This window comes from Natator depressus, chromosome 1, assembly GCF_965152275.1.
Source record: "Natator depressus isolate rNatDep1 chromosome 1, rNatDep2.hap1, whole genome shotgun sequence".
In the NCBI taxonomy this organism is placed as follows: Eukaryota; Metazoa; Chordata; order Testudines; family Cheloniidae; genus Natator; species Natator depressus.
Window position 1 is genome coordinate 254,936,239 of NC_134234.1, and position 24,773 is coordinate 254,961,011.

At 49.1% G+C, this 24,773-nt stretch overlaps 2 protein-coding genes across 4 annotated transcripts in view; both read left to right on the forward strand.

Moving 5' to 3' along the window:
• Positions 1-503: 503 nt before the first annotated feature.
• EIF3L (eukaryotic translation initiation factor 3 subunit L) lies at positions 504-14,826 on the forward strand. Of its 2 annotated transcripts, XM_074941544.1 has the most exons (13): positions 504-646; positions 907-946; positions 1,811-2,021; positions 2,665-2,744; positions 3,838-3,899; positions 5,981-6,050; positions 6,982-7,055; positions 8,116-8,287; positions 9,082-9,236; positions 10,389-10,559; positions 11,783-12,280; positions 13,527-13,607; positions 14,596-14,826. In XM_074941544.1, the coding sequence occupies exons 1-13, from the start codon at positions 614-616 to the stop codon at positions 14,632-14,634; spliced, it is 1,686 nt and encodes a 561-aa protein (XP_074797645.1). In that variant the 5' UTR covers positions 504-613; the 3' UTR covers positions 14,635-14,826. The 2 variants fall into 2 exon arrangements, with proteins under 2 accessions (XP_074797645.1, XP_074797646.1); XM_074941545.1 differs by lacking the exons at positions 504-646; positions 907-946; positions 2,665-2,744.
• A 7,540-nt stretch (positions 14,827-22,366) lies between these two features.
• MICALL1 (MICAL like 1) overlaps positions 22,367-24,773 on the forward strand; it is a 28,220-nt gene continuing 25,813 nt past the window's right edge. For both annotated transcript variants that reach the window (XM_074941546.1, XM_074941547.1), the window contains exon 1: positions 22,367-22,527. In XM_074941546.1, the coding sequence (XP_074797647.1) occupies positions 22,382-22,527 (146 nt within the window). In that variant the 5' untranslated portion in view covers positions 22,367-22,381. The remainder of the gene's footprint in view (positions 22,528-24,773) is intronic.

The window sequence follows — 24,773 nt, forward strand, 5'->3', positions numbered from 1 at the left end:
AACCTAGTAACTATAGTAACGAGGGCGGGGAGTCAGAAGCGTGACTGCCTTCCCCAATCACAGAATCCGGCACCACGCAGCCAATCGGGAACGGGGGCGGACGGGGGGAAGCCCCGGGGACGGAAATGAATGACAGGCCAGTGCTTCATCCGACTCTCCAGGCAGCAGCCAATGAGACGAAGCCTGAGGATGACAGATCGGTATTTCACCCAATGAAAGATCTAGGCCATCCGACCCCCCCACAGGCAATCCGAGAAGGGGCGCTGCCGGAGGAGTAAATAAGGCTTTATTTGGGTTTGGAAAGAGCAATGGGGATGGGGGAGGGGCAACTCCCCAAGCACTCCCCCCCCTCCCCGCGCCCGCTCCCCCCAACCTGCCTCGTCACCCCCAGCAACGCCCCCGGCGGCCCCGTCAGACCCACCCGCCCGGCTCGGGCCGAACGCTCTGTAGCCACGCCCTAAGCCCGCCCCCTCCCGAGCGCTGCCTGAGCCCCGCCCCGCCCCGCCTCTTCCGAGTCTCTGCAGCAAGCGGCCGCGTTCCCGGCCGGAGCCTTTTTCCTGCCGCGCCGCCCGTCGCCGCCGCGTGCCGACCCTCCCTCCCCGCCGCTCGCGCCATGGCCTACCCGGCCGAGGACTACGACACCGAGGTACCCGGCCAGCCGCGGCTCCAGGGAGCCCGCCTGGCGGCCCGGCCGGGCAGCGCGGAGCGGCCGGGCGGGGGGGGCCTGACTCACGGCCAGAATCTGGCTGAGGGGCTCGGGGAAGGGCCTGCCCCCCCCCCAACCAAGGGCGGGGCGGGGAAGGGCCTGGCTTCCCCTCCTGACCCGGGCCCGCGGGGGGAGGGTCCGTTGTGGGTCTGAGCTCCCCGTGGTGACACCCCCCTTTCTGTGTCTCGTTCGCCCCGCAGGACACCTACACGTACCAGGGTGACTATGACATGCACACAGGTGAGTCCTGCTGCCCGGCCGAGCCAGGGTGCCCGCGCATTGCCATGCCCCAGTCCCCCCCCCCCCCCACCACCAGGGGTCCCTGACCGCCCGCATGCCCCTGAGCTAGAACTGGCACATGGGGGACATTCATGTGACTCTCCAACGAGGCGGCTTGGGGGGGGGGGAATCTCATCCCCGACCACTCTACCCTCCCCTTAGTGGTTTCCCTGCACTTTTGTGTGTGAGTAGTTGGTCAGAGACCTGGCATGGCTCTAAGTCAGTGGCTCTCAACCTTTCCAGAGTACCTCTCCCCCTTTCAGGAGTCTGATTTGTCTTGCGTTCCCCCCAAGTTACACCTCATGTAAAAACTATTTGCCTACAAAATCAGACTAAAAATACAGAAGTGTCACAGCATATTATTGCTGAAAAATTGCTCACTGTCTCATTTTTACCATACAAATATAAAATAATCAATTGGAATGTAAATATTGTACTTACATTTCAGTGTATAGTATATGCAGCAGTATAATCAAGTCATTCTATGAAATTTTAGTTTGTACTGACTTTGCTAGTGCTTTTTACGTAGCCTGTTGTAAAATTAGGCAAATATCTAGATGAGTTGATGTACCCCCTGGAAGACCTCTGGTTGAGAACCACTGCTCTAAGAGGTGGGAATTCCCAGGGAAGGACCCTGACCAAGCAAGACACTTCCTGAAATGTTACTCAGCTCTGTTTTGCTGTCTTGGTACTGGAGGTGTCTTCATCTCAACTTGTGGCCAGCTGGTTTGGATCCCAGATACAGCCTGGTTGTGCTGGCTTTGGGCATCTTTCCGAGCGGAGCTATGCTCCTAAATCATGTGCTGGATCACTGCTCTTCCACAGGAGACCCCAAACAGGATCTAGCCTATGAACGCCAATATGAGCAACAGACCTACCAGGTGATCCCTGAAGTGATCAAAAACTTCATCCAGTATTTTCATAAAACTGTTTCGGATCTGATTGACCAGAAGGTGTATGAGCTTCAGGCTAGCCGTGTCTCCAGTGATGTCATTGACCAGAAGGTGTATGAGATCCAAGATATCTATGAAAACAGGTACAAACCTATCCCTCCCAGGGTGGGAATTGCTGTTGTAACTGGTCCTGTGGGGTTTTTGTTTTTTATTAAAGGGCGCTCCAGTCAGTTGCTTTGATCCAAATTTGGACTTTATTTAAAATGTGGACTGGGGGTAGATTTGGATGTCTGAGAAGGAAGAGATCCTTTCACTTCTAGAGAGCTGGTTTGTCCCAAACCCAGGTTAGTAGTGATTGAAATTCATTTCAAATGAGTCTCAATCCGGTTTCTAATGTGCATATCACAAAAAAGTACCCTCATTGGTGCTTACTAGCTCACTTGCTGATAACATCAACACCTGCCAAGGGTCAAAGAGGCCATGGAGTGTCTGACTCTTTTCTAGAGATGGTCCCTCCAGCTCATGACTAAGTCACACTGGCACAGGTGGTGTATGAGACAAGCTTGCATTACTTCTCTGTGTTAAGGATAAAAGAGGACTTCAGTTTCCAGATCTGTTGAACTGGTTTCTCTCATGTATAATAGACTCCTTTAGAAATCTGTGTGTGGAAATGCCTTTGATCTAACAAGGCATATCTTCAGGATTGGAAATCTTTAACTCCATCCCTCTTTCACTGATGAATGAATAGGTTAACTTGCAATCCCCTCTGCATGCGTTTTTTCACAGCTGGACCAAACTGACTGAAAGGTTCTTTAAGAACACCCCCTGGCCAGAGGCTGAGGCAATTGCACCTCAGGTTGGAAACGGTAGGTATTTTGTTTTTTGGAGGAAAGAGAAGCAAACTGCTTTACTTTGGAAAGAGATCAGCTGATGTCTCTGTCCTGTTCCTTCCTGTTACATATCTACCCATTAGTCGTAACTGACCCCTTTGGCACTCTGAGAGCAGACAGGCCAAGAATTGAATGAGATCTAGAGATCAAACTTTCTCCCCTAAGAGTAGTCCTTCTGGCTATCGGACCAAAAATTGCATGGGAGGAGTGCAGTCTGATCCTTCTGGTCAAGGCAGACACTGGATTTTGTCCAGCACTTTTTCCATTTTTCTCCTTCCCCACTCTGTGTGGCTGAGAATCCACTCAGTTCAGAAGCAAGCTTTCTAAGCATCCTATTGCGAAGTGGAAGTACTATAAATGTGGTAAAATGTCAAGGGAGCTGTAAGTATCTCCTATGCAAAGAAAGCAATCTCATTCTTTTCTGTTGGAGGCTCCCCTGCTGATTTGGCAGCTGGGCCCCAATATATCTTCACATTGTGCCGTGGCATAGATGCTGTCTTTGCTGCTTCTGTCTGTTTTCTCTCTCCTTCTGTCTCTTCTTTTTTCCTCTTATTTTGTTCTTTGCTTTCTGTTTATTTAGTTTTGTCCCCTTCCCTCCCAACACACCAGATTTCATGCTCCTCAAGATGAAGGTTGGCCGTTGCTGGTGTTTGGTAGGGCTGAGACATATGCTTTGGAGCTGAATTCTATGGTGAGAGCTTCCCAATCTGAATGCTGTTCCTGTGGCCACCTGTTTCAGGAACTGCCAAAGAATGATGATGGCAAAGTGGGCTTCAAAGAATTGTCCGCTGCTTTATCCACAACAGCACATCTATCATGGGCAATGGGAGTGAATCCAAAGCCATGCAGCTTTCCCTATGCTCTCTGCTCCTTTCCTCTGTCCAGTGTCCCCAAGGTTGGGAAACAAGTTCTTAAATGTTTTCCCTACTCAAGCCCCATAGGGGGGCCCTCTTGCTCCCCTTTCCCTTATTGCAGCATGGGGAAGACTCCCAGTGTACCTGAGACGTCTGGCTATGTTGACCACTTGGCAAAATGTCTTGCAAATGTCTAGTTCTGCCATCTCTTCCAGATGCTGTCTTCCTGATTCTGTACAAGGAGCTCTACTACAGACACATCTACGCCAAAGTCAGTGTGAGTATTTGCCTATGTGGTCCTGCTAATTACATGCAGGCTTCCCTATGGCTGTTCTGTAAAACTTGCCCTTTCCTCTCTCTGGACCACATTGTCTGTGATTCAGATAACTCCTGCAGAACAAATCTGTTTATACTTCTGATATGCTGCCATGAGGTCCTGATTGGATCTTGAGAAATTTGCGCAGGCTTATGGTTGGTAATGCCTCGTTTTGAGTTCTGACATTTTAACACTTGATCTTCCATCCACTGCCAAGGCTCGTAATCTGGCTCTATTTCTTGCTAGTGATTACTAGCACAAAGTTCATAATAATTGGTTCGCATAAGAAGGCAAGGTCTTTGAGAAGTCTATGGTATAAATTAGGTAATGCCTCCTTGGAGCAGGGGCGGTCTTTTTGTTCTGTTTGTGCAGTACCTAGCACAGTGAGGCCCTGGCCATGACTGGGGCTTCTAGGTGCTATGGTCATACAAATAAAAAATAACTACAAATGCCACCTGATTATTGTGGTGGGTGAATTAAGGAGAGAAGAGACAACAGAAAACAATTGGATTCTCTCCTTGACAGAGCTGTAATTCCAAGAGAAGTGTAGCTTGTTTTGTGGCTTTTTATTTAACTTTTACAATTGTCAGATGGATGTAGGAAGCAGTGGAGTGGAGACTGGTGGTGGGGTGCTAGACTAAAAATGAGACTGATGTGCAAGAAATTGCAGCCTACCAGCACAGAGAGGTGTAGTGTGAAAGAGGGTTCTGAATCCCTAGTGGAGAAGGAAGATTGGGCAGAGTAAATGGTTCAAGGGGTGGAAACAGGAGGAAGAAGAGAGCTGAGATGTAGGCAGGAATGAAGCTAATTGGAGACTTGAAATGAATGCCAGAATAGGAAGGTGGTCAGTTTATGGTTCAGAGAGTGTGGAAGAGGGAGAAGATCTAGCTGCACTGTTTGAGTAGATTTAGAGAGGGGAGAAGCAGGGAGATTAGGAAAGAGATGTTGCATTAGCGTGAGACGTGATCCAGGGATTTAGTAGTATGAATAGATTGGGCAGGGGAGTAGATTTTACAGGTGTAGTAGCACAGTGATTCTCAAACTATGGCCTGTGGAGTTCTTAAAAATGAAATACTGAGGGACTGGGGTGTTGGGAAGGGGGTGCTTCCCTGACACGTTTGCTCGTTTTATAAAGTGGTCAATAATGAAACACTTGAACTACTGTGAAGAGGAAGAATTGACAGGATTTGTGAAGGAAGGAGGACAGAGAGCTCTTTAAGATAATCTGAAGATCTTGAGTCTGGGTCGGAGTGGCCAACTGTGGCTCCAGAGCCACATGCAACTCTTCAGAAGTTAATATGCAGCTCCTTGTATAGGCACCGACTCTGGGGCTGGAGCAACAGGTGTCAACTTTCCAATGTGTGGTCACTGCTCAACCCCTGGCTCTGCCACAGGCCCTCCCCGCCCTCTCCCCTGTGCCTGCAGTGCCCTCGCTCTTCTCTCGTGCACGCCATGAAACAGCTGATCAGGAGGTGTGGGGAGGGAGGGGTAAGCGCTGATCAGCGGGGCTGCCGATGCGTGGGAGGCACTGGGAGTGGGGTGGGGGAGCTGATGGGGGGTGGGGGGGACTGCTGATCTATTACTGTGGCTCTTTGGCAATGTACATTGGTAAATTCTGGCTCCTTCTCAGGCTCAGGTTGGCCACCCCTGGTATGGGTGGTGATAGGAGGATGTTTAGGAGGAAAGGGGAGAAGTTCCATTTGTGAGATGTTTAGTTTGGGAAAGCAGCAGGACCTCTGAAAGGAGTTCATTGCACATGAACAGTCAGACTGATTCTACTTGATAACCATAGTGTGCACTCATGGTCATGATGGGGGGGTGTATGATGATGATGATTGGCCTGGTTGATTTATAAAGACTTTGGCAGCTCAATCGTTAGTGAAAGAGTGTCTCAGCTACTCTAGAGTGTGACTGCACAAAAGGCATGAGGATAGCCCTGAACCCATTCCTGCCATGCTTGAGAGGCCCTCCGCAGTTAGCAGATAAGTGAAGCTAAGAAGACTATACTGACTTCCGCACTCTCTCTTCCCTTTTCATTACAGGGTGGCCCCTCTCTGGAGCAGAGATTTGAGTCTTATTACAACTACTGCAATCTCTTCAACTACATTCTGAGTGAGTCACTATGATCCACTTACTGGTGTGTGAATTTCTGGGGGGAGGGGGCGAGGAAGAACAGAAGCATGCTTGTTTATGGATTATAGAGGAAAGAATCCCATGTTCTTACCCAAGGAAAGAAATTGTTGAATTGATAGCACTTCACATTCATCCATCTGAAAACACACCAATTCCAAATCCCTCCACTAATCTGAACTGCTCTGAGCAAAAGGAGAGAATCAGCCTTCTTTAGGTCTGCAAACGGTAGGTGAGTTATTGGAGGTGTCTTCTCCTTTTGCACTGGGGTGGGGGTGGGGGGGTGAGTGGAACTGTGAGCAAATGGAGAGAAAGATAGATGTTTCTGTACCTTTTCAGGTTGGAGAAAAAGTCACATTATTCAAAGTCACATTTTGTGATCCCCTTGCACTTATTACTCTCTAGTAAATGTATCAATAACAATGCTATGCCTGTTTATCCATTTGTGGTTAGAGAGGCTGATAGAGAATACTTGACCTTGAAGGGGAATAGTCGGGTGGGAGGAAAGGGGGAAGTGAGATTTTCTTTCATTTAGATTGTATTAAGTTTTCAGTGCCTCACAACCCCCTGATTGACCCCTGTCTCCCTTGTGGGGGTCAGAACCCACCAGCTGAGAAATACTGCTGTAGAGTATTTAGTATTTAGTATATACTAAATACTAATCAGACTTGAAAAGCTGATCTTTTAAGTCAAGAAGCCCTTGCTGTGTTTTCCTCAAATGAGGAGGCAGTGGGTGCGACCAGAGCTATTGCATCATCTCTCTATTGGGGACCTCACTCAATGGGAAAATTCTGCTCTGTCTCCACCCTTGAAGGGGAAGGTTACAGTGATGCCCATATTTTCCCCTACAGCTTCATGTCACTGTCATCCTACCCCTTGATTGTGGGTGAAAGCTTGTGTTTTTCTCCTACAGATGCTGATGGCCCTGCTCCTCTGGAACTACCCAACCAGTGGCTGTGGGATATCATTGATGAATTCATCTACCAGGTACATGGCCTGCTGCTGGGGCTTCTGGTAGCATAGGTGCTTAAGGCTGTTCAGTTCTCCATCATTCCCCCTTCCATTCCTTGTGATTCCTGTAGCTGAGATCTCCCAATATGCAGAGTATCCAAGGGGGTACTCGGATTTGAGGTCCATAGGAAGTAAAGACCTTAACCTTTTCTCTAATTATAACAATTCCTTCACGTTATTGGAGGATATTTGGGGAACTGTGGCATTTTACCCATATTTCCATTTCAAGTTCCTGCATCCTGGCCTGTTTCTGTAAAGTGCATCTTCCCTGTCCCCAGCTCTCCCACATCTAAATGATGGGAAGCTGCCTGGCTAAAATCATCTAGAGTTACAAAGCACTTATTAGAATGTTTGTCCGCCCTAGCTGACCAGTGCAGGATTGTTTTCTATATATTGTATTTTTTCCACCTTCAAATTTCTCATTTGATGGTGCCTGTACCACTTCTATTTGGAATAATCTCCAAGTCCAAACATACAGAGCAATATAACTAGTCCACAGTCTGAGATCTTGCTGTCAGGAAACATTTCCTGATACCAGCTGAAATATCCCTTATTTTCCCCTTCCATCAGTCCACTGTGCCAGATCTTAAATTACTTTTGTGTCTCTGAATTCCCTTCTGTTTGATGTCTTGGTGTGAAGATGTCTGGCACTGATAACACTATTCCAGGTGTTATCTTGTCAAGTGCCTATGGAGATGGACTGTCATCTCCTTGCTGTGTGATACGATGCCTCTATGTGAGCCACTTTCTCGCTGCCACTTCAGTCATGTCTAATTGTCAGTCCATCACCCACCCCTTGGGTCCTCAGTGATGCTGCTTTGTAGGTTTTCCCTCATGCTGAGTATCTGCATCACATTAGTCTTGGCCTAGGTGCATTACGTTTGTATAACTTGTCCTCTTGATCTGCCAAGTAATAACGCAGATTAAGTTGCTGTTGGGACCTGTGGCTTCCTGTACTTCAGTCATATGATAGAACCATAAGGCTGGTGTTTAGATGAGCGTTTCTGTGCTAGCTTCTTATCTGCTTGTCCCATAGTTCCAGTCGTTCAGCCAGTACCGCTGCAAAACAGCCAAGAAGTCTGAAGAAGAAATTGATTTCCTTCGGTCCAACCCCAAGATCTGGAATGTCCACAGTGTCCTCAATGTGCTGCACTCCCTGGTGGACAAGTCCAACATCAACCGACAGCTAGAGGTCTACACCAGTGGAGGTGAGGGGTCGGGGTTCCCTAGTATGCAGTCCTGGCCAAGAGGAGTGATCAAAGGGAAAGGGAGATTAGGAATGGGATGCAAAGTCTTTCTCCTTGAAGTTACTGGTTCTAGTCTGGGGTGGAAGTGACTGGGGACTGTTCTGCGAAATGAGCTGAGGTGTCTCAATCGTATTTACCAAAAACCCAACCCATCACAAGTGACAGTAGTTGGCAGCCTCAGCTTGGAGGCCTATGATTGAGTGGGCCTGAGATATAACTCCCTTCTCGTCCAAATGCATGTGGTAGGTTGGTGTATGCTTACACTGCTGCTGTCTGTGCTGAGGAGAGAAGGCTTCAAACTCCAATGCTGTCGGTCCTGCACTTCTCACCTGCACCAAACTCATTCTAAAAATAGGTAAAAGCAGGCAATGAGTAGTTGCTGTCTGGACTTTTCAAGTTGAGCTGTCTGTGCCCCAAGTAAAGCTCTGAGAATGCAGATGTACCATTAGAGTGCTGTTCTTTGCTGCATGGATGAGATTGCAACGTTTTAAAGATTGGGACAAATCCTTGTTTAATGCCCTTTGACTTCCTATTGGTTTAATTGGCAGTTGAACTAAACCCTTAATTCTGGCAAGTGTTACCATGGAAAGGGATAATTATTTGAGGTTGATTGGGAAACAGTTTGGGAGGAGTGCTGAAGGCTGCATCTCCTGACTTACCCACCCGTCTGATGTCCAGGGGGCCGAGGTAGTTGAGTTGTGGGGAGAGAGCCCATTTTCCCCCTGTAGAAAGTGTGACACTTCTTCTCTTTCCAGGTGATCCTGAGAGCGTGGCTGGAGAGTACGGTCGTCACTCCCTCTATAAGATGTTGGGCTACTTCAGCCTTGTGGGGCTACTGCGCCTCCATTCACTGCTGGGGGATTACTACCAAGCCATCAAGGTTCTGGAGAACATTGAGCTCAACAAGAAGGTAATAAGCCACAGCTCTTAAATGCTCCCTTCTGGGTTTAAAATGCCTTTATTTGAAAGGGCAGCAAACGCTATCTAAAAGTGTGGGGCCCCCGATCATCACAATGAACTGCCCAACTATGGAGCTATTCATTCCTGCTCTGAATGTCAGGTGGGGGTGTCGACTTCCACCCTCACATGGGGCTGTAATCACAGCGTAATGTAACACTTAATGCAAATCCTACACACGTAGCTGTCCCCTGATGGCTGTTGTGGCTGTTCTAGCATGTATACGTGTTCTTGGGGGTGTGCTTTCTGGGGTACTGGGTGCAACTCCATGCTGAGGGGAATGTTGATTGAAGTAGCATATGCTAAAGTGATGTTTCTGTGCTAGTTAGCTGGACTAGATAGTGTCCTTTAACAGTATGGCGCCCTGGTCCTGTCTTGGTTAGCAGGTGCTTCCCTTATCCCCAGCCCTGCTGGTACCAACCATTCTACCCCACATATCTAACGCTTATTCTAGGACCAGGGACCCCCTGTGATGATTGTGATTGATGCAGTCCAGCTGCAACATCAGGGTGGTCACTGGACTGGTCTGGAGCTCTGCATGTTATCCACCTGTGTGCTTGTACTGCGGGGGTGGAATGGGCTACTTAAACCGCTTGCTGTGGAGGGACTGCAAACACCCTGCAATGTATGGAATTTTATCAACTGAGCCTGAGGCCTGTTACTGGTGGGAAGGCATGGGGTGTGTTTAGTGTGAGACACAGGTAAAACTAGCATGTATGGGATGAAATGAAGATAAATTTTAGGCTGAATATTGTGGGGGGAATACCCAACAGTGGTGTCTGTTAGCCTGTAATAATCTGTCATGGGAAGGAGAGAACTTTTAAACACTAGCCTGGACAAGAAGAGATGAACATAGTGCTGGCAACCATCCTCCATTGCCAGGGAGATGGAAATGATCTGTTAGATCATCCAGTCTGCTATGATAGCTTTCTCACTTCCCTGTACAGGAAACACTGAGGGCAGCAGGTCAACCCTCTCCTTTCTCTGTGGTAGGACTGGTTTGGAGACTGATGGAGATGGGCTCCCTGAAGGAAAGAGGTGCTAAAGGTTGTTGTGGGAGATGTCTTTTCTAACTTTACATGTTTGTGTGTCTCTTCCTCTCCAGAGCATGTATTCCCGGGTGCCAGAGTGCCAGGTCACCACCTATTACTACGTGGGCTTTGCATACCTTATGATGCGGCGTTACCAGGATGCCATCCGTGTCTTTGCCAACATCCTCCTTTACATCCAGAGGACAAAGAGCATGTTCCAGAGGACTACCTACAAGTATGAAATGGTAAGGGGAGCGAGGGCCGTGCACTATCCTTCTCTTACAATCTTTGACCTTTCTGCTGCTGTTGATAACTTCCTCCATAACCTTCTGTCCGCCCTTGGCTTGTGTGGTAATGTTCTCTCAGCATCTCCTTGGGTGAGTCGTCATCCTTCCCAGTCCCACAGAGTTTGATCCATAGCCCCTCCTTCTCCCTCTACATCCTATTTCTGGGCAACCATATCCACTTACATATTTTCAGTGCCATCTTCTTGCTGACAGTTCACCAGTCTGTCTCCATTCCAAGACCTGTTTCTCTCCATCCAGTCTTGCATTTCGGCCTGTGTCACTGACTGTTAGAACCAAGCACCTCGCTTTCGTCTTAATTTCTTCTCTTCTGTTCTTTCACGGTTGACAACACCAGGTTCTGTATCCTGATGGATCATTTGACTCCTCACATGTCCAGATTCTACTGTTTCTGATTCCATGACACTTCAAAGATTTGGCTTTTCCTTTCTAGCCAAAGAGCTAACCCCGTCCTCCCCACAGCCTGACTCCCCTTTCAGCTACTGCAGTCACCTCCTTGCTGGCTTCCCTGATACACACATCCCCCACCATGCGCATTCAGAATGTGACCGCCAAAATCGTCCTCCTTGCGTATTGATCTAAACTTGTCCCCCGCCTCTCTGTTCCACCCACCATCAGTTTTTAAATATGTCCTCCCCTTCAAGGCCCTTTACAACTCTGCCTACGTTTATGTATCTGACCTTGTCTTTTATCACATCATTCCTGCCCCCTCTGCTTTGCCACTGGTTCCAGGCTTGCTGTCCTAGTTGTCTGCTTCTTCCATAACCATCTCCAAGGTGCCCCTTTCTCCTGCTACACATCAATTCTGGTCTACCAAGCCAATACCAACTCCTCCTTCAAGCCCCCTCCTTTAGACTCTGCTTTTCCACAGTGCCTACAACAACTAAGTGCATGGTAGGTATTGAAAGGGAGATCTTTGTACTGCCAATAGATGCATGTGTCTAAACTGATTAACCAGGTGAGCATTAGCAGCATTTCTGTAACTCATGTCTTAACTCATGCCTTCCCCTCCTATTTACCCCACGCTCACCACATGGTGTCCCAGATTATAAATGCTTTGGGGAAAGGGCATGTCTCTGTACTGTGTGGCACCGAGCTCTCTCCTGGGCTTTGTAAAATAACAGTGGAGGGATGGCTTCTAATGACTGTCTTCTCTATCTCAGATTAACAAGCAGAATGAGCAGATGCATGCCCTTCTGGCCATTGCTCTCACCATGTACCCCATGCGAATAGATGAGAGCATCCACCTGCAGCTGAGGGAAAAGTATGGGGACAAGATGCTGCGCATGCAGAAGGGTGACCCACAGGTGTATGAGGAGCTCTTCAGCTATGCCTGCCCCAAATTCCTCTCCCCTGTGGTCCCCAACTATGACAATGTGCATCCCAACTACCACAAGGAGCCCTTCCTGCAGCAGCTGAAGGTATTTGCAGATGAGGTACAGCAGCAGGCCCAGCTGTCCACCATCCGCAGCTTCCTGAAGCTCTACACCACTATGCCTGTGGCCAAGCTGGCTGGCTTCTTGGACCTCACGGAGCAGGAGTTTCGCATCCAGCTGCTGGTCTTCAAACACAAGATGAAGAACCTGGTCTGGACCAGCGGCATCTCAGCCCTGGATGGGGAGTTCCAGTCAGCCTCCGAGGTTGACTTCTACATTGACAAGGTCAGTCTCTCTCTTTCCCTTTCCCTCTGCCCCAGGCATGAAAAACCATGATCAGAAATTCATGCCAATCTCTGGGGTACATGCCTTCTCTCCTCATTTCATATTCTTAATTGGGAGCTCATCCCCAGACGTGGTTCAAAGTGCTGCTGTGAAGCCAGAATCCTGCTGTTCAACAGCATCATTAATGGAGAAGTGGTAGTGCCAGGAGCATGTGTCTGGGCAGGCTCTTTGCCAACCTTTAGGCCTGTGCCACTAAAAACACATCAGACCTATTGGCCTGAGAAAACAGGCCCCAAATACTCCTCTCCATGTCACTGATCCTGGGCAGGAAATGTTTCAATAATAGCTCAAAACTTCAATTTAAATGCAGTGTCTAGCATTGTCAGCTTTTAGCACCTCCCCTGCCCATCTCATTTTCTCACCATGTGGGAGTCTTGCTTGGCCACGCTGCTGCTAAAGCCTTTAGTGCTAAAGCCTTCAGCTCTTAGCTAGCGCCTGCTCTGCTGGAAATCCAGACCCAAAGAATGATCAGACTCCAGCCTGTCCCTGAAGGTTAAGGCCAGCAGGTGCGCACAGGGAGGAGAAAAGAGTCCTTCCTGCTTAGTGAGGGCCTCGAGGTACATTGCCACTTGACTCTTCAGAGAAGGTCTCTGCCCCCCCCCCCCCCCCCCCCACACACACACACACACACACACCTGAGTCATGTCAGGGAGCCTGGTGGATAGAAAGGATTGCCGCTTCTAGCCTCTTGGACCTTGAGGTAGTCTGCTTCCTGCAAGGCCTGCTTCTTGCTTTGCCTGCCCCACCCACCCAAACCAAGTGGAACTGCCATTGACTCCCTAGCATTGCAGAAACATTAGCAGAAGCCCTGCTTCTTTGCTGCTGCTAGAGGGAGGCAGAGAGTGAACCAGACCTTGCAGGGGAAAGCTACCCTGAAAGGCCCAAGAGCTGGGATGGGGAGCCTCCCCCATCAAATTGGTCATCAGGGCTGAATGGAGACAAGGCCACAGGAAGTTAAAACATTGCGGACTTGGATTCCATTTGCAAGAGTAAACAAGAGCCTACCCCAAAAGAAAAATTTAGAGTTCTGTGGCTTAATTGTGGGCTCTATCTGTTGACTAGTGCAGCTGAGGGGTGTCTCTGACACTGATCTCAGGCCTCAGTGGGTCATTTCCCCCAGTAAGGCTGCTGTATACCCAAGAATTAACTCTGCTCCTTTCCTGATTGCTCCATATTCTCTTGGCAGGACATGATCCATATTGCAGACACAAAGGTTGCTCGGCGCTATGGGGACTTCTTCATCCGCCAGATCCACAAATTTGAGGAGGTGAGCTCTGGGTAACTAGGGCAGGGGACTCTGAATAATCCCTGATGGGGAGTCTGGGGAAGGTCTAGGACTAGTGGGAGAGATGCCTGTGTGGGTACGGGTGCTTCTGTGAGACCAGATCAAACAGCTGGAATGTTTCTATTCAGTGACTCACCAAAGCCATCGGGAAGGATTGCAGGAACCCCCCTTTGAGCCTAACAAAGCCTGTATTCTAAACAGCCAGCTGGTGACCTTTGGGGGAAGGATGTGCTTCTCTTTTGTGGCCCAGCATAACCACTGTCCTGGTTGCAAAATGGGAGCAGGGAGGGATTAGGTTAACTCATTTAGTGGTGCCAACAGGGAGGGTAGGGTTAATCTGCTCTGTCTGGTGAAGAGACAACTTTAAGCTATTCCCTGGGGTATCTACCTGTGATGTGTTCTCCTCCCCCATCCTGATATGTTTTGCTGCCACCTTGTGGGGGCTCAGTTGTCCTTAGATGAGTCTAAAGGATTTCCATTAGTAACACCAGTGGGAATTCATTACGGCCACCATTCTATGTAGGGCAGAAGGGACCCTTCTGAAGGCCTTGGGATCCTGCTCCAGCAGCTTTATAGGATGCCCCCGCCCTTTCTTGCTGCTGGATGCTCACCAAGGAGGAACACACTGTCTCTGCCCCATTCTTCCAGCAGGGGCCACTGCAGGACCAGTCGTATCCAAGTGCTCACTGCAGAGAGAATGTAAATTGTCTGTGATAGAAGCAGGTCACCCCATTCCTTGCCCTATCGTTTACTGAAAACACTTATACCCTCTTGTCCTGGATCTCCCCTGTTATGGGGTGGGGAGGTTTTTACTATTTTTTTTCTCCTTACTGTGGACTACGCTTACTACTGCCTCAGGGCATTTGCACAGTTGTGTGGGAGTGTTTGGGAAGGTGTGCTTGTGAGAGCCCCAGCAGTGAGGGTTTTCCTGAACTCCCCTCTCTGTAACAGGCTGCTTCTTTTCTTCCAGCTGAATCGAACTCTGAAGAAGATGGGCCAGAGACCCTGAAACATCTGCTCATACTGTCACTGTCACCAGGCTGACCAGCAATGTGGAAGGGGAGGGGAAATTATTCTATTTGCTGTGGGAGAGGGGAGTTGAGGATTGTGGCATTTCTGGAATCTCCTGTGGCACTGACATTTTTCTTTGCTAAGCAGGTTGCTCAGATCACACCACCAAACAAAGGACTGAGATCATCTAATAAACAATTAAAATCTCCCCTGTGTTTTCAGTATCAGATACAATAACTTCTTTTTGGGAGAAGGTGGTTGCGTTCTAGGGGCAGTTGCTACACAGTATGCTCTCTTTTTCAGTCTGTCTGGGTAACAAGGATGGGGAACAGACCCCTTTCCCGCTTTCTAAAACTCTATGGACATTGTGGACCCAGAAGACTGTTGGGTTGATTGACAGGCAGGGAGAATGTTAGCAGTCACACAGTTGGGGGCTGGAGGAGGTTACAAACCAAATTGGTCACCCATTCTCTTTCATCTATTCCCCTCTTGAATTTAAACTGAGCTGCCAATGACTTTGTTAAAAAGTTGATCTTTTTTTGCTTCTTTGAGGTAAAAAGGCCTGACAGCTGGTTGAGGGTTTTTAAAGGAAGGGGATTCTGCTTATTTTTACCTCAGAAATATCAGGAATGTTAAGTCTGTTCTTCTGACCAGATCTGGTTTTGCTGGAGACTCAGCTGGTGGTCTTGCAGACAGTGTGTGGTGTGAGCGCTCAAACCTTAATAGAAGGGCTAGGAGTGAGACTTCCTCTCTCCCAAACATTCACAGGGGTATGGGGAGGGATTTTGCTAATACCAGTTGACAGTTTTACTTTGATTGAATCTCTTCTCAACGTTTTGACCTGTGTCAGTTTCTCTAGTTCTCCAATCACCAGAGCATTCCCCCCCAGGCTAGACAAGACCTAAATTTCTGATGTGAAAAACCAGTAGAAAAGCAATTTTTGTATAGAAACCTCTTGGGCATTATTTGAATGGGCTAATGAAGCAAAAAGGGGCCAGCCCCAATTTTTTTCTGCTTGCAGACAATCTTTAAATAGTTCTGAATGTCTGAGAGGAAGCAGCAAATGTGAGGGGAAGGCCTTTGAGTGATCAGACAGCATGTGCCATATGTACCCATCCCTTTCAGCTGAGAGGGTCTTTGGAGTCAGGCTTTGGAGTTTCTCTCACTATTTTTTGTTTAATTAGTGTTCTGGAATAATTAGACTTCATTTTTGTGCCTTATAAGCATGTTGACTGTGTACTAGGCACTGTCCAAATATAAGCTGCACTTTCTGCCCCAAAGGGGTCAGACTCTGAGAAGACAGGCAATTTTAGCAAGAGTGGATGGGTGGGAGAGGAGATTTTATCAGGCATTTGTTCTGGTCCTCTTCCTAGCTGCTATTAGTTGGTATTTTCTTGTAGGCATCACACTACAACTGGGTCTTGAGGGATTCAAGGAGGAGACGGTAGAGATCTCATGAACTAGCACAGGGAGGGTGCATCACTGCATGAGTGGCTGGGGGGGGAGATCCAGACACCGGTACATGAGGCTGGTGGTGTTGACAGGGTACGTCTACCACAAGTAGCAAAGTAATTATGGCAGCAAATATGCCCCTGCCACGATCACTCGTACACAGCATCCAACACTAACATCTTTCTCAAAACGGGCTAAGCTAGAACAGTGAAGTTACTGAGCTACTCTTATTTGTCCAAAAAGTGTAATGGACTCTCAACATCCATCTGGCCAGCAGCCAGCTACAGTGGACAGCAGCAAACTCGTTTCAACATCTCTTCTGCAGGGAGACATCTAGCAGGGAAGTACCTCTGCTTAGAGTTGCAAATGAATGCATTACTTGTTTCCTGTAAGGCAAGAGTGCTGCCAGTGGGACCCAGCCTACTCTTAATCTGTCACGGGTAGGTTAGGATTATAGACACTTTAATTGCATATATGCCATTTTAAACCTTAAATAATTGGTCACATGTATTGTTCTCAGATAGTCAAATATGCCAGTTCCTCAGCTTGCATCTGTCAAAAGATTTCCTCTGCTGCACATAATATATGTTAATGCATTTGCAGCTGGTATGATTGGCTCTGTGCCCTGGGGGAGAGGCTGTGAAAGATTAACTGATGGGGGCTGGCTTTGTGGAAAGAAGCCAAAGGTGCTGCAGTCCTTGCAATAGGGTGGAAAGATGGGCTCAGCTAGATGTGGTGCCTGGCACTGGCTGAAACTGGAGGAATGCAGGGCATTCAGCAGTAGTCACACTGTAGGAATGTCACTAATGCTGTTCCGGAGGGAGGGGAGATGGTTTTGTTATAATCCCTACCTCCAGCCTCATCTGAGGGGGCAGAGTCTGACTGGGAGTCAGAGTCCCCTCTGGCAGTGCTGGCCAAAGTGGTTCTGATCAGTGGGCCATCAGCACAGGTTGCTGCCATTGATGACTTGTGGCAGTGAGGGAGGTGGTCCTACTTCAAGCATAGAGCCTGGCAAAGAGGAAAATCCAGCTGAGGAAACTTTTCCAGTTCTGATTGAGTGTGTCATCCACATTCACCACCAACTGTACCGTGGGGCAGATACTGCCTAGACAATGCCAACCTTCAGCTGGATTGTGGTGTTGAACCGTCAGTACTGTCATACAAAAAATATTCTTAAAGTAAGAATATTAAATATTCTTAAATATATCCTCCCCTTCCCCTATGCCATGTCGTTTCAAGATACCTGCTCAGCAATTTTCCCTGTTCCTCCAGTTGGGTCCTGGCAGATATACAAGTATTTAAAAGGTGTAAACACTGAAGAGGAAAGTGGAGTTTTAGCATGGTCTAATGGGATGAAACTGAGCTAGGGTAGATGTAGGGAATGAGTGTTAGCACAGAATGTGATAACTCATCTCAGCAACATCGGCTACTGCGAACACACTGCAGCTGTCCTCTGCTTCCTCCACTAGCTACCCATGGAAGACAGTGTCCAGTTCAAGGCCTTAGCCCTTCTCTTCAAAGCATTCAATTACAGTTGGGTGAATACATGATTTGTCAGTTTGGTGGCAGTTCTGAAAAAATATTGGTTTGGGTCTAACTGAATTTGAAAAAGGCCATTTTGGGTTGAGTGAAATGTTTGATCTGAAACATCTTGGGCAGAGTGCTTTTAAAAGGATAGATCCACAAACCAAGAGGAGGTAGTGCAGCCACCACCTCCTTTACAAGCTTTAGAGCATTTAGGGGTAATGGCATTCAGCGGGGTTGTGGGAGACTTGGATTCAGTTTTCCCCTCTGTCTGATATGGAGAATGGATTTAAACGTGGGTCTCCCACGTTGCAGACGTGTACCCTAGCCACTGGGCTTCATTCTCACCTGTTGAAGCTGCTCCACTTTGTATAACTCATTATATAGTAGGCCAGAGAGACTGCCTCTATAGCCTGGTGGTTTGGGTACTCACCTCTGGGAGATGGGAAGCCCAACTTCAAATCTTGCTCTTATTATTTATACCCAGTGGAAGAGCTTCAACAGTAGAGATTGAGAGAGGCCCACATCAGAATAGCCCATAGCACACTCCTGCAGTGTGGGAGAGTGAAGTTTAAAAACCGTCTCCGCCTCAGGCAGAGGGCGGCATTGAACCTGGACCTTCCACACCCCACCCGAGTGTGCTACCCACAGACCTGAGCTTTTACAGGAGGTGGTAGCACCAGCTACTCCAGCTGTTGTGTGAAATGGCACCTCAGTTCCGAAAAAGAATTTTTGGCTGAAACTATTCAGCAAATTTGTATCAAATCCGTGCATTTTTTTGGCTAATTTACTGTTTGCCGAAAAAAAAAAGAAAAAAAAAAAGAGTTGGCCAGGCTATCATAGCTCAGAGACAAAGACTACAGTCAGTTGCTCTGCTCCTTAGCAATAACAAAACTGCCTGCAGCAAAAGTGCAGTTTGTGCAGAGCTTTCTCATCTGCTAATTCAAGAGTCGGCCCAAACTTCCACAGGAACTAAGAATTATCACAAACGTCACCACCTTCCGCTCCAAGTGCAGAGCCCCCTTCTTTGATCTTGCATTTACCAATCTAAATATATAATACAGTGTACATACACATTTAAAATATCCCCACACCATTTCCTCTTAGGGAGTGGAGGAAAGACAGGAAGAACCACAGTGAGAGATGTTAGTCACGTTGCTTAATGTACTACTGGAAGCTGTTCCGATACCTCAGTGATGAGGGCTGTACAAGAGCCAGGACAGAACATCAGGAAGCATTTACCAACAGTGCGGTCTATTAGACTGCGGAATAGTATCTCCAGAAAAGCTGGAAGCTGTGGAAGCTCCACCGTTTGGGCAATTTAAAACAAGATGGGACAGAGCTCTGCAGAGTATACCGCAGTTAATAATCCTGGGCTGGGCAGAGGTGACAGAGACGATGTGATCCAGTATGCAACCCCATGCTCTGCGTGTCCCAATGTTTGCCAGAAACTGGGAATGGGCAACAGGGGATGGATCATTTGATGACTGCCTGTTCTGTTCATTCCCTCTGAAGCACCTGGCATTGGCTACTGTCTGAAGACAGGATACTGGGCTAGACGGATATTTGTTCTGACCCAGTATGGCCATTCTTATGTTCATTCCCATCTCAGATTCCTATAGAGTGCTGTGGATTGGATAAAATGACAAAAAGCTCATGGCTCCTCATTCCTGAGACTGGTGTGTAGCTATACTGAGGGGTCAGACAGTATATGAACGGAGGACAGCCAAGAGACAGAATAAACTCTCCCCCTCCCACCCCCGACGAGGGGGACTATTGTCTTCTGATGCCTGTCTCTTCACACTGATGTTTTGAAGGTCAGGAGCTGTGTTTACAGTTTCAGCAAGGGATCTGTTTGCATTAATTTGAGCCTGAGGGCTGCATGGCATACCTTTGGTGGAATTCCCAGGCACTATCTGGAAACATATCTCCTCCAGCAAAAAACACCACTGAACAAAATGCTTCTGAGAGCCCCAGTAGCCCCTAAAACTCCATCTACCTCAGACCATGACTCAGTACATTTTGCAAACAGGTTCTGAAACTTCATTGCAGGATCCATAACTTAAATTTCTCCCAAAGGTAGGGGGTATCCTATATAGTGTGCATAAGTAGGAAGATTACACCTATTCTGTTGTAGGATTTTCCAGTGTCCATCAATGAGTATCCAAGATACCCTATTGGGACTCAAAAAGAAAAGGAGTACTTGTGGCACCTTAGAGACTAACCAATTTATTTGAGCATCAGCTTTCGTAGCTCACGAAAGCTTATGCTCAAATAAATTGGTTAGTCTCTAAGGTGCCACAAGTACTCCTTTTCTTTTTGTGAATACAGACTAACATGGCTGTTACTCTGAAACCTATTGGGACTCAGGAGAGCTGGGTTGCATTCCCAGCTCCACCACTGACCTGCAGTGTGACCTTGGGTAAGCCACATCACCTCCCTGAGCCTCAATTTCCCCATCCATAAAATGGGATAACAGTACTCATCCTCCTTTGTGAAGTGCTTTCAAATCTATGGGTGAGAAGCACTACAGAAATGCAGCCTATGATTAAACTCTGCCCCTGGTTTTTTGTTCACCCCGTCTGTGGAGAACGGGCAATGAAATATTTCTAGCACACTGGAAAGCACTGAAGGCAGCACACAGAGCAGGCTCCAACAGATTGTTAAAGGAATTGTGGCTTGCAGTGGTATGCTTTATTAATACTAGGTTGAGACCAAAAACATGCTCAATCAGGACATTCCATTCTTAGGTAGCAAATGCCTAGAGAGTTGGAAGAACAGGCCCGAAGTGCAGAGGAGGCAGGGCTGGTAGCTGTCTAGGGCAGCAAAATGTTTAATAATTGGCTGGCTGGCTGCAGCCCAGTAAGAGTGTGGGAGTTCAGGAGAGTTACTGGTTTGCTTATGGCAGCAGAATGTTTCAGGCCCTGTGAGATGTGCAAGGGGGACACATAACATATCCTGGATTTCCAAGCCACCCACTCTCCTCTCCCTCCCTTGGCGCCAAACACACCACAATATCCCTATTGTTTAGCCAGAGCGCCTGTTACACAAAATCCTGCTGTTCTCTCCAGCTGCCCTAGGGAAGGAGCTCAAATTAGGCCATCCCTGCCAGGCTCCTGAGTAATGGATGCAGTCCATTTTTCTCCCTTGGGTTAGTAAGTGTGAAGGGAAGGATCTGCATAGAACAGCACCAACAAAGCACACGCCCTACCGCACCCAATCTGAGTCACACCTCACTCCAGACTCACTCATCTAACCAGTTTCTGATTTGGTTTCCAGCATCCCACGATGACGTACACACCACGCCTGCTACCAGATACCCAGGTACACGGTTTTAACTGACACTGTAAACTCCCTGGCTTGGGCCTGTGACTTCATTATCTGGTAAGCACCATGCATACCTATGGGGCTGTATACAGAGGGTAAATAAATTTTATTCTCAGTATTGTCTTCATCCTCAAAGGAAACCTGCACAACACTTTCCAAAGATGAGCCTGGGAGCTTAAATTCATTACTCTGCTAGACACTAAAAATCATGGACTGAATAGAGACACTGGATTTATGGTTTATTACAAACAATCTGGAGTCCGGTGCCTGAATAAATCTGTTAAGTCTTTAAAGTGCCACTGGACTCCTCCTTGTTTTTGTGGATACAGACTAACAGGGCTACCCCTCTGATGTAACAATCTGTAACCCATTAACCCCCCCCATCCCCCTTTCTGTCCTATGATTGCAGAAGTGTTAAAGGGCCACTCTACCTTGAATGGTCCCTTAAAATACAAGTGGTAACTATTATAAAAAGAAGAGGAGGACTTGTGGCACCTTAGAGACTAACACATTTATTTGAGCATAAGCTTTTGTGAGCTACAGCTCACTTCATCGGATGCATGTAGCTCACGAAAGCTTATGCTCAAATAAATGTGTTAGTCTCTAAGGTGCCACAAGTCCTCCTCTTCTTTTTGCGAATACAGACTAACAGGGCGGCTACTCTGAAACCTTACTATACTTATATGTTGCACGTAGCTGAGCGGCTGCAGGCGGGGAGAACCTTTCCCAGCCCTAAGAGCTCCCTGCAGCTCCAAAGCGTGTCTCTCCCACCAACAGAAATTGTGCCCATAAAAGCCATTGTCTCACCCACCTTCCTTTTGGCTCTATTATTATTCTCAGTGCCAGGAGAGCTGGAAGCCCCCCGTGGCTAATAGCAGGCACTCAGGGAGCCCCTTGGCACATCCCCCTCCCCCCCATGGCACGCTGCGAGACCCCCGGCGTGCTCAGGCAGCGGACATGCCCAGGGCCAGCTGGACACGAGGTACCGGGTGGCAATGCGGGACACTCCCCTTTGCCCCGGGCTATGCCGAGCGCCCGGGCCCTGCCCCATGGCCGGTGCCAGGCTGGGACCCTCCCCGCCGCGGCTCGGGCCGAGGCAGAGCCGGGGCGCGGGGCTGGGCGGAGGAGCGGCGGGGACAGGTCTGAGCAGAGCCCGGCGCGGGGAGGGAGGCGCAGCCGGCGCCCGCAGGGGGTAGGAGGGAGCTGCGAGCCGCGGCGGGGCACGGGGCGCAGCGGAGCCGCGGCACCGGAGCCCTGCGATCCCCGCCCCGCAGGCGGAGCCCCCTGCCCGCCGGGGCCGAGCGCAGGGACCGGAGCCCGCAGGCCGCTCCCGGCAGCCGCCCAGGCCCGAACCGCCGCCCCGGGCCGGAGAGCGCGGAGCCCTGCCCGCCCCCCATGCGGCTCCCCCCGGCGGCGGCGCCCTGACCTCCGGATCTGCCCCGATGTCGGGTCCCCGGGGCGCCCTGCAGGCCTGGTGCCGCCGCCAGTGCGAGGGCTACCCCGGCGTGGAGATCCGCGATCTCAGCAGCTCCTTCCGCGACGGCCTGGCCTTCTGCGCCATCCTGCACCGGCACCGGCCCGACCTGCTGTGAGTACCGGGGCGGGAGCGGCACCAGGCCCAGCAGCGCCGGGCTCGCCTGAGCCGCGACCCGGCCCCCGCCCGGCCGCCCGGGGGCGCCGCCCCGGCCCCTTCACGGGGCGGGGAAGACCGCACCCGGGAACCCTGAGGGACTGTGGGGACCCTGGGACAGAGGGGAAGGGCCACCGAGAAACGCCCTGGGATAGGAGAAAGGGGGCCCAGGGCCCCCCGAGCTCCATGGGGCAGAGGTACCGGGGAGCCGTCCTCATACGTGGGCTATAGGGGAGGTGTCCCTGACACCCAGATGTGCAGGGAGCTCTGGGACCCCCTCCTGCCTCTGGGGTTGACAAAGGGCGTTAACGGAGTGTCTTTTAGACCTGGGATTTAAGGAGAGTAGGGGGAGCTGGGCCAGAGCGTGGAGTGGGGTGGGATGCTCGGAGACTGGCTCCTGGGTGTTTGTGTGTGGGAGCACCTTTAAAGCATTTCCTGGACTGTAAATGCAGTTCTTTCACATTTATTGCATCTGAACAGCCGCATCCCTTGGAATTTAATACTAATAATACATTGCATGTGTCTAAGGTCTTTAATCCATGGATCTGAAAACATTTTATCAACCCCATGAATTAAGCCTCGAGTATCTGTTGTTTATTACCCACGTTCTACAGAGGGAGAAACTGAGGCACGGAGCGGTTATGTGACTTGCCCACATTATCCAGTCAGAGTTGGGAATAGAACGCAGAATTCTGGATTCCCAGTCCCCTGTGCTAATCACAGGACAAATTACTCTCTTATTTGAAAAAATAAATAAAAATAAAAATGAGGCTTGGGGAAGGAGCCCTAAACCCTATCTCTGGAACTGTCACTATCAAATCCTTCAGGATAATCTGACCAGGACAGTAGGAAGTAAATGGGAAGTGATGTTCCTAATACCATCCCATACCCTGTCCTCCCCAAAATGGGCCTAGACAGTATTACTGCAGCTTGTGTCTGATATGCACTATTCTGTTGGCTAAGGCATTTTTGCATTTATTTTGAAAATTCCCAGTGCTATTTCAGTCAATAAGATTCTTCCTTTCCAACAACTGTTTATAAATGCAGAGCATGTATGGACAAAGTGCTGGAGAATATGCTGTAGGAAATGATCCTGCATTGGCCAGGAATGAGGGATGGACAACTGTTACCTAACAGATGTCCTTCCTAGGCTCCTGTGATTCCGTATGTATGCAGTGGAGGAGGGTTGTGTGCTGATTCAGCTTCTTCCTGGCCTGATTAAGTGCCAGGGAGGAGGGCATGCTGCTTCAGTGGGGGACTTTCTGATCTTGGGTTAGGGGAGTGCCAGGTACAGGCTTAACTAGTATAATGCTGCGCTGAACACCAGAAATGAGTGGTGATGACAGTGGAAAATAGCCACTAGGGCTTCCCACCATGCTACTGGCTTGGAATTTAGTATTCTAAATTTTGCAGGAGGCTCTAGGGTAGAAGGGGATGGACTGACAGACAGATTAATGAGAGGGACAGAGACAGGTGAGTTTGGAAATGGTGTTGCTGGGGGTGATGCTCTCCTCCTGGAGAAACCATATAGCCAGATAGACAGCTGAGATGATTCCCACTCCTCCCCCAAGCTGCATGCTGTGGCCAGCTGAGAAATCCACCACCTGTCTGTTCCAGTCTTTGCTGCGACTAGTGATCTGATGCTCTCCCCTTGCCCCCAGTATACACATTTCTTCTCACCCATAGGCAAGTCTCTTAAATCTGACATACAGCACTGCATGTTCCTTCCACAACCAAGGCATTTTTCTTACCACCCCAGCTGAGGTTGCTTAGCACAATAGACTCCTCTTTTGTTTAGGTGCCCTCTGGATGGCCTTCTATTCCAATAAAGATTGCTACCCAATTAACAGGAGACACTGTTTTAATATTAATGTGGCTGAGGAGCTGCAGCACACATCCTATTGCAGAACGGGCCCATGTAGTTAGGAGAAGGCACATGGGCGATGGGTATAATAGGCCCCTGGCGCTGCTACGGCTGCTGGACCCCCAGTTGCGGGCTTTTGGGGGGAATTTTTTGATTTATTATGCCCCATGCAGGTTCCGGGGCGGCTGAGGAGGCGGTATGTGCTATCCAGCTCCCTGGGTTCATCAGTAATCTCCCTGGATCTGGCCAATGGGGGGGAAGTGGCGCTTGGGCCTCTGGCCAGCTCGGGGCTCCTCTGTCTGACGGGGGGCTGCTCTCGGGGCTCCGCCAGGAGTGTGTG

What these genes read in the sequence shown, in the direction of transcription:
- EIF3L (XM_074941544.1), top strand. Translation starts at nt 614, where the DNA reads ATGGCCTACCCGGCCGAGGACTACGACACCGAG. An exon ending in TGACTATGACATGCACACAG is followed by an intron (nt 947 to 1,810) that starts GTGAGTCCTGCT and finishes GCTCTTCCACAG; the next exon opens with GAGACCCCAAACAGGATCTA. An exon ending in CAAGATATCTATGAAAACAG is followed by an intron (nt 2,022 to 2,664) that starts GTACAAACCTAT and finishes GTTTTTTCACAG; the next exon opens with CTGGACCAAACTGACTGAAA.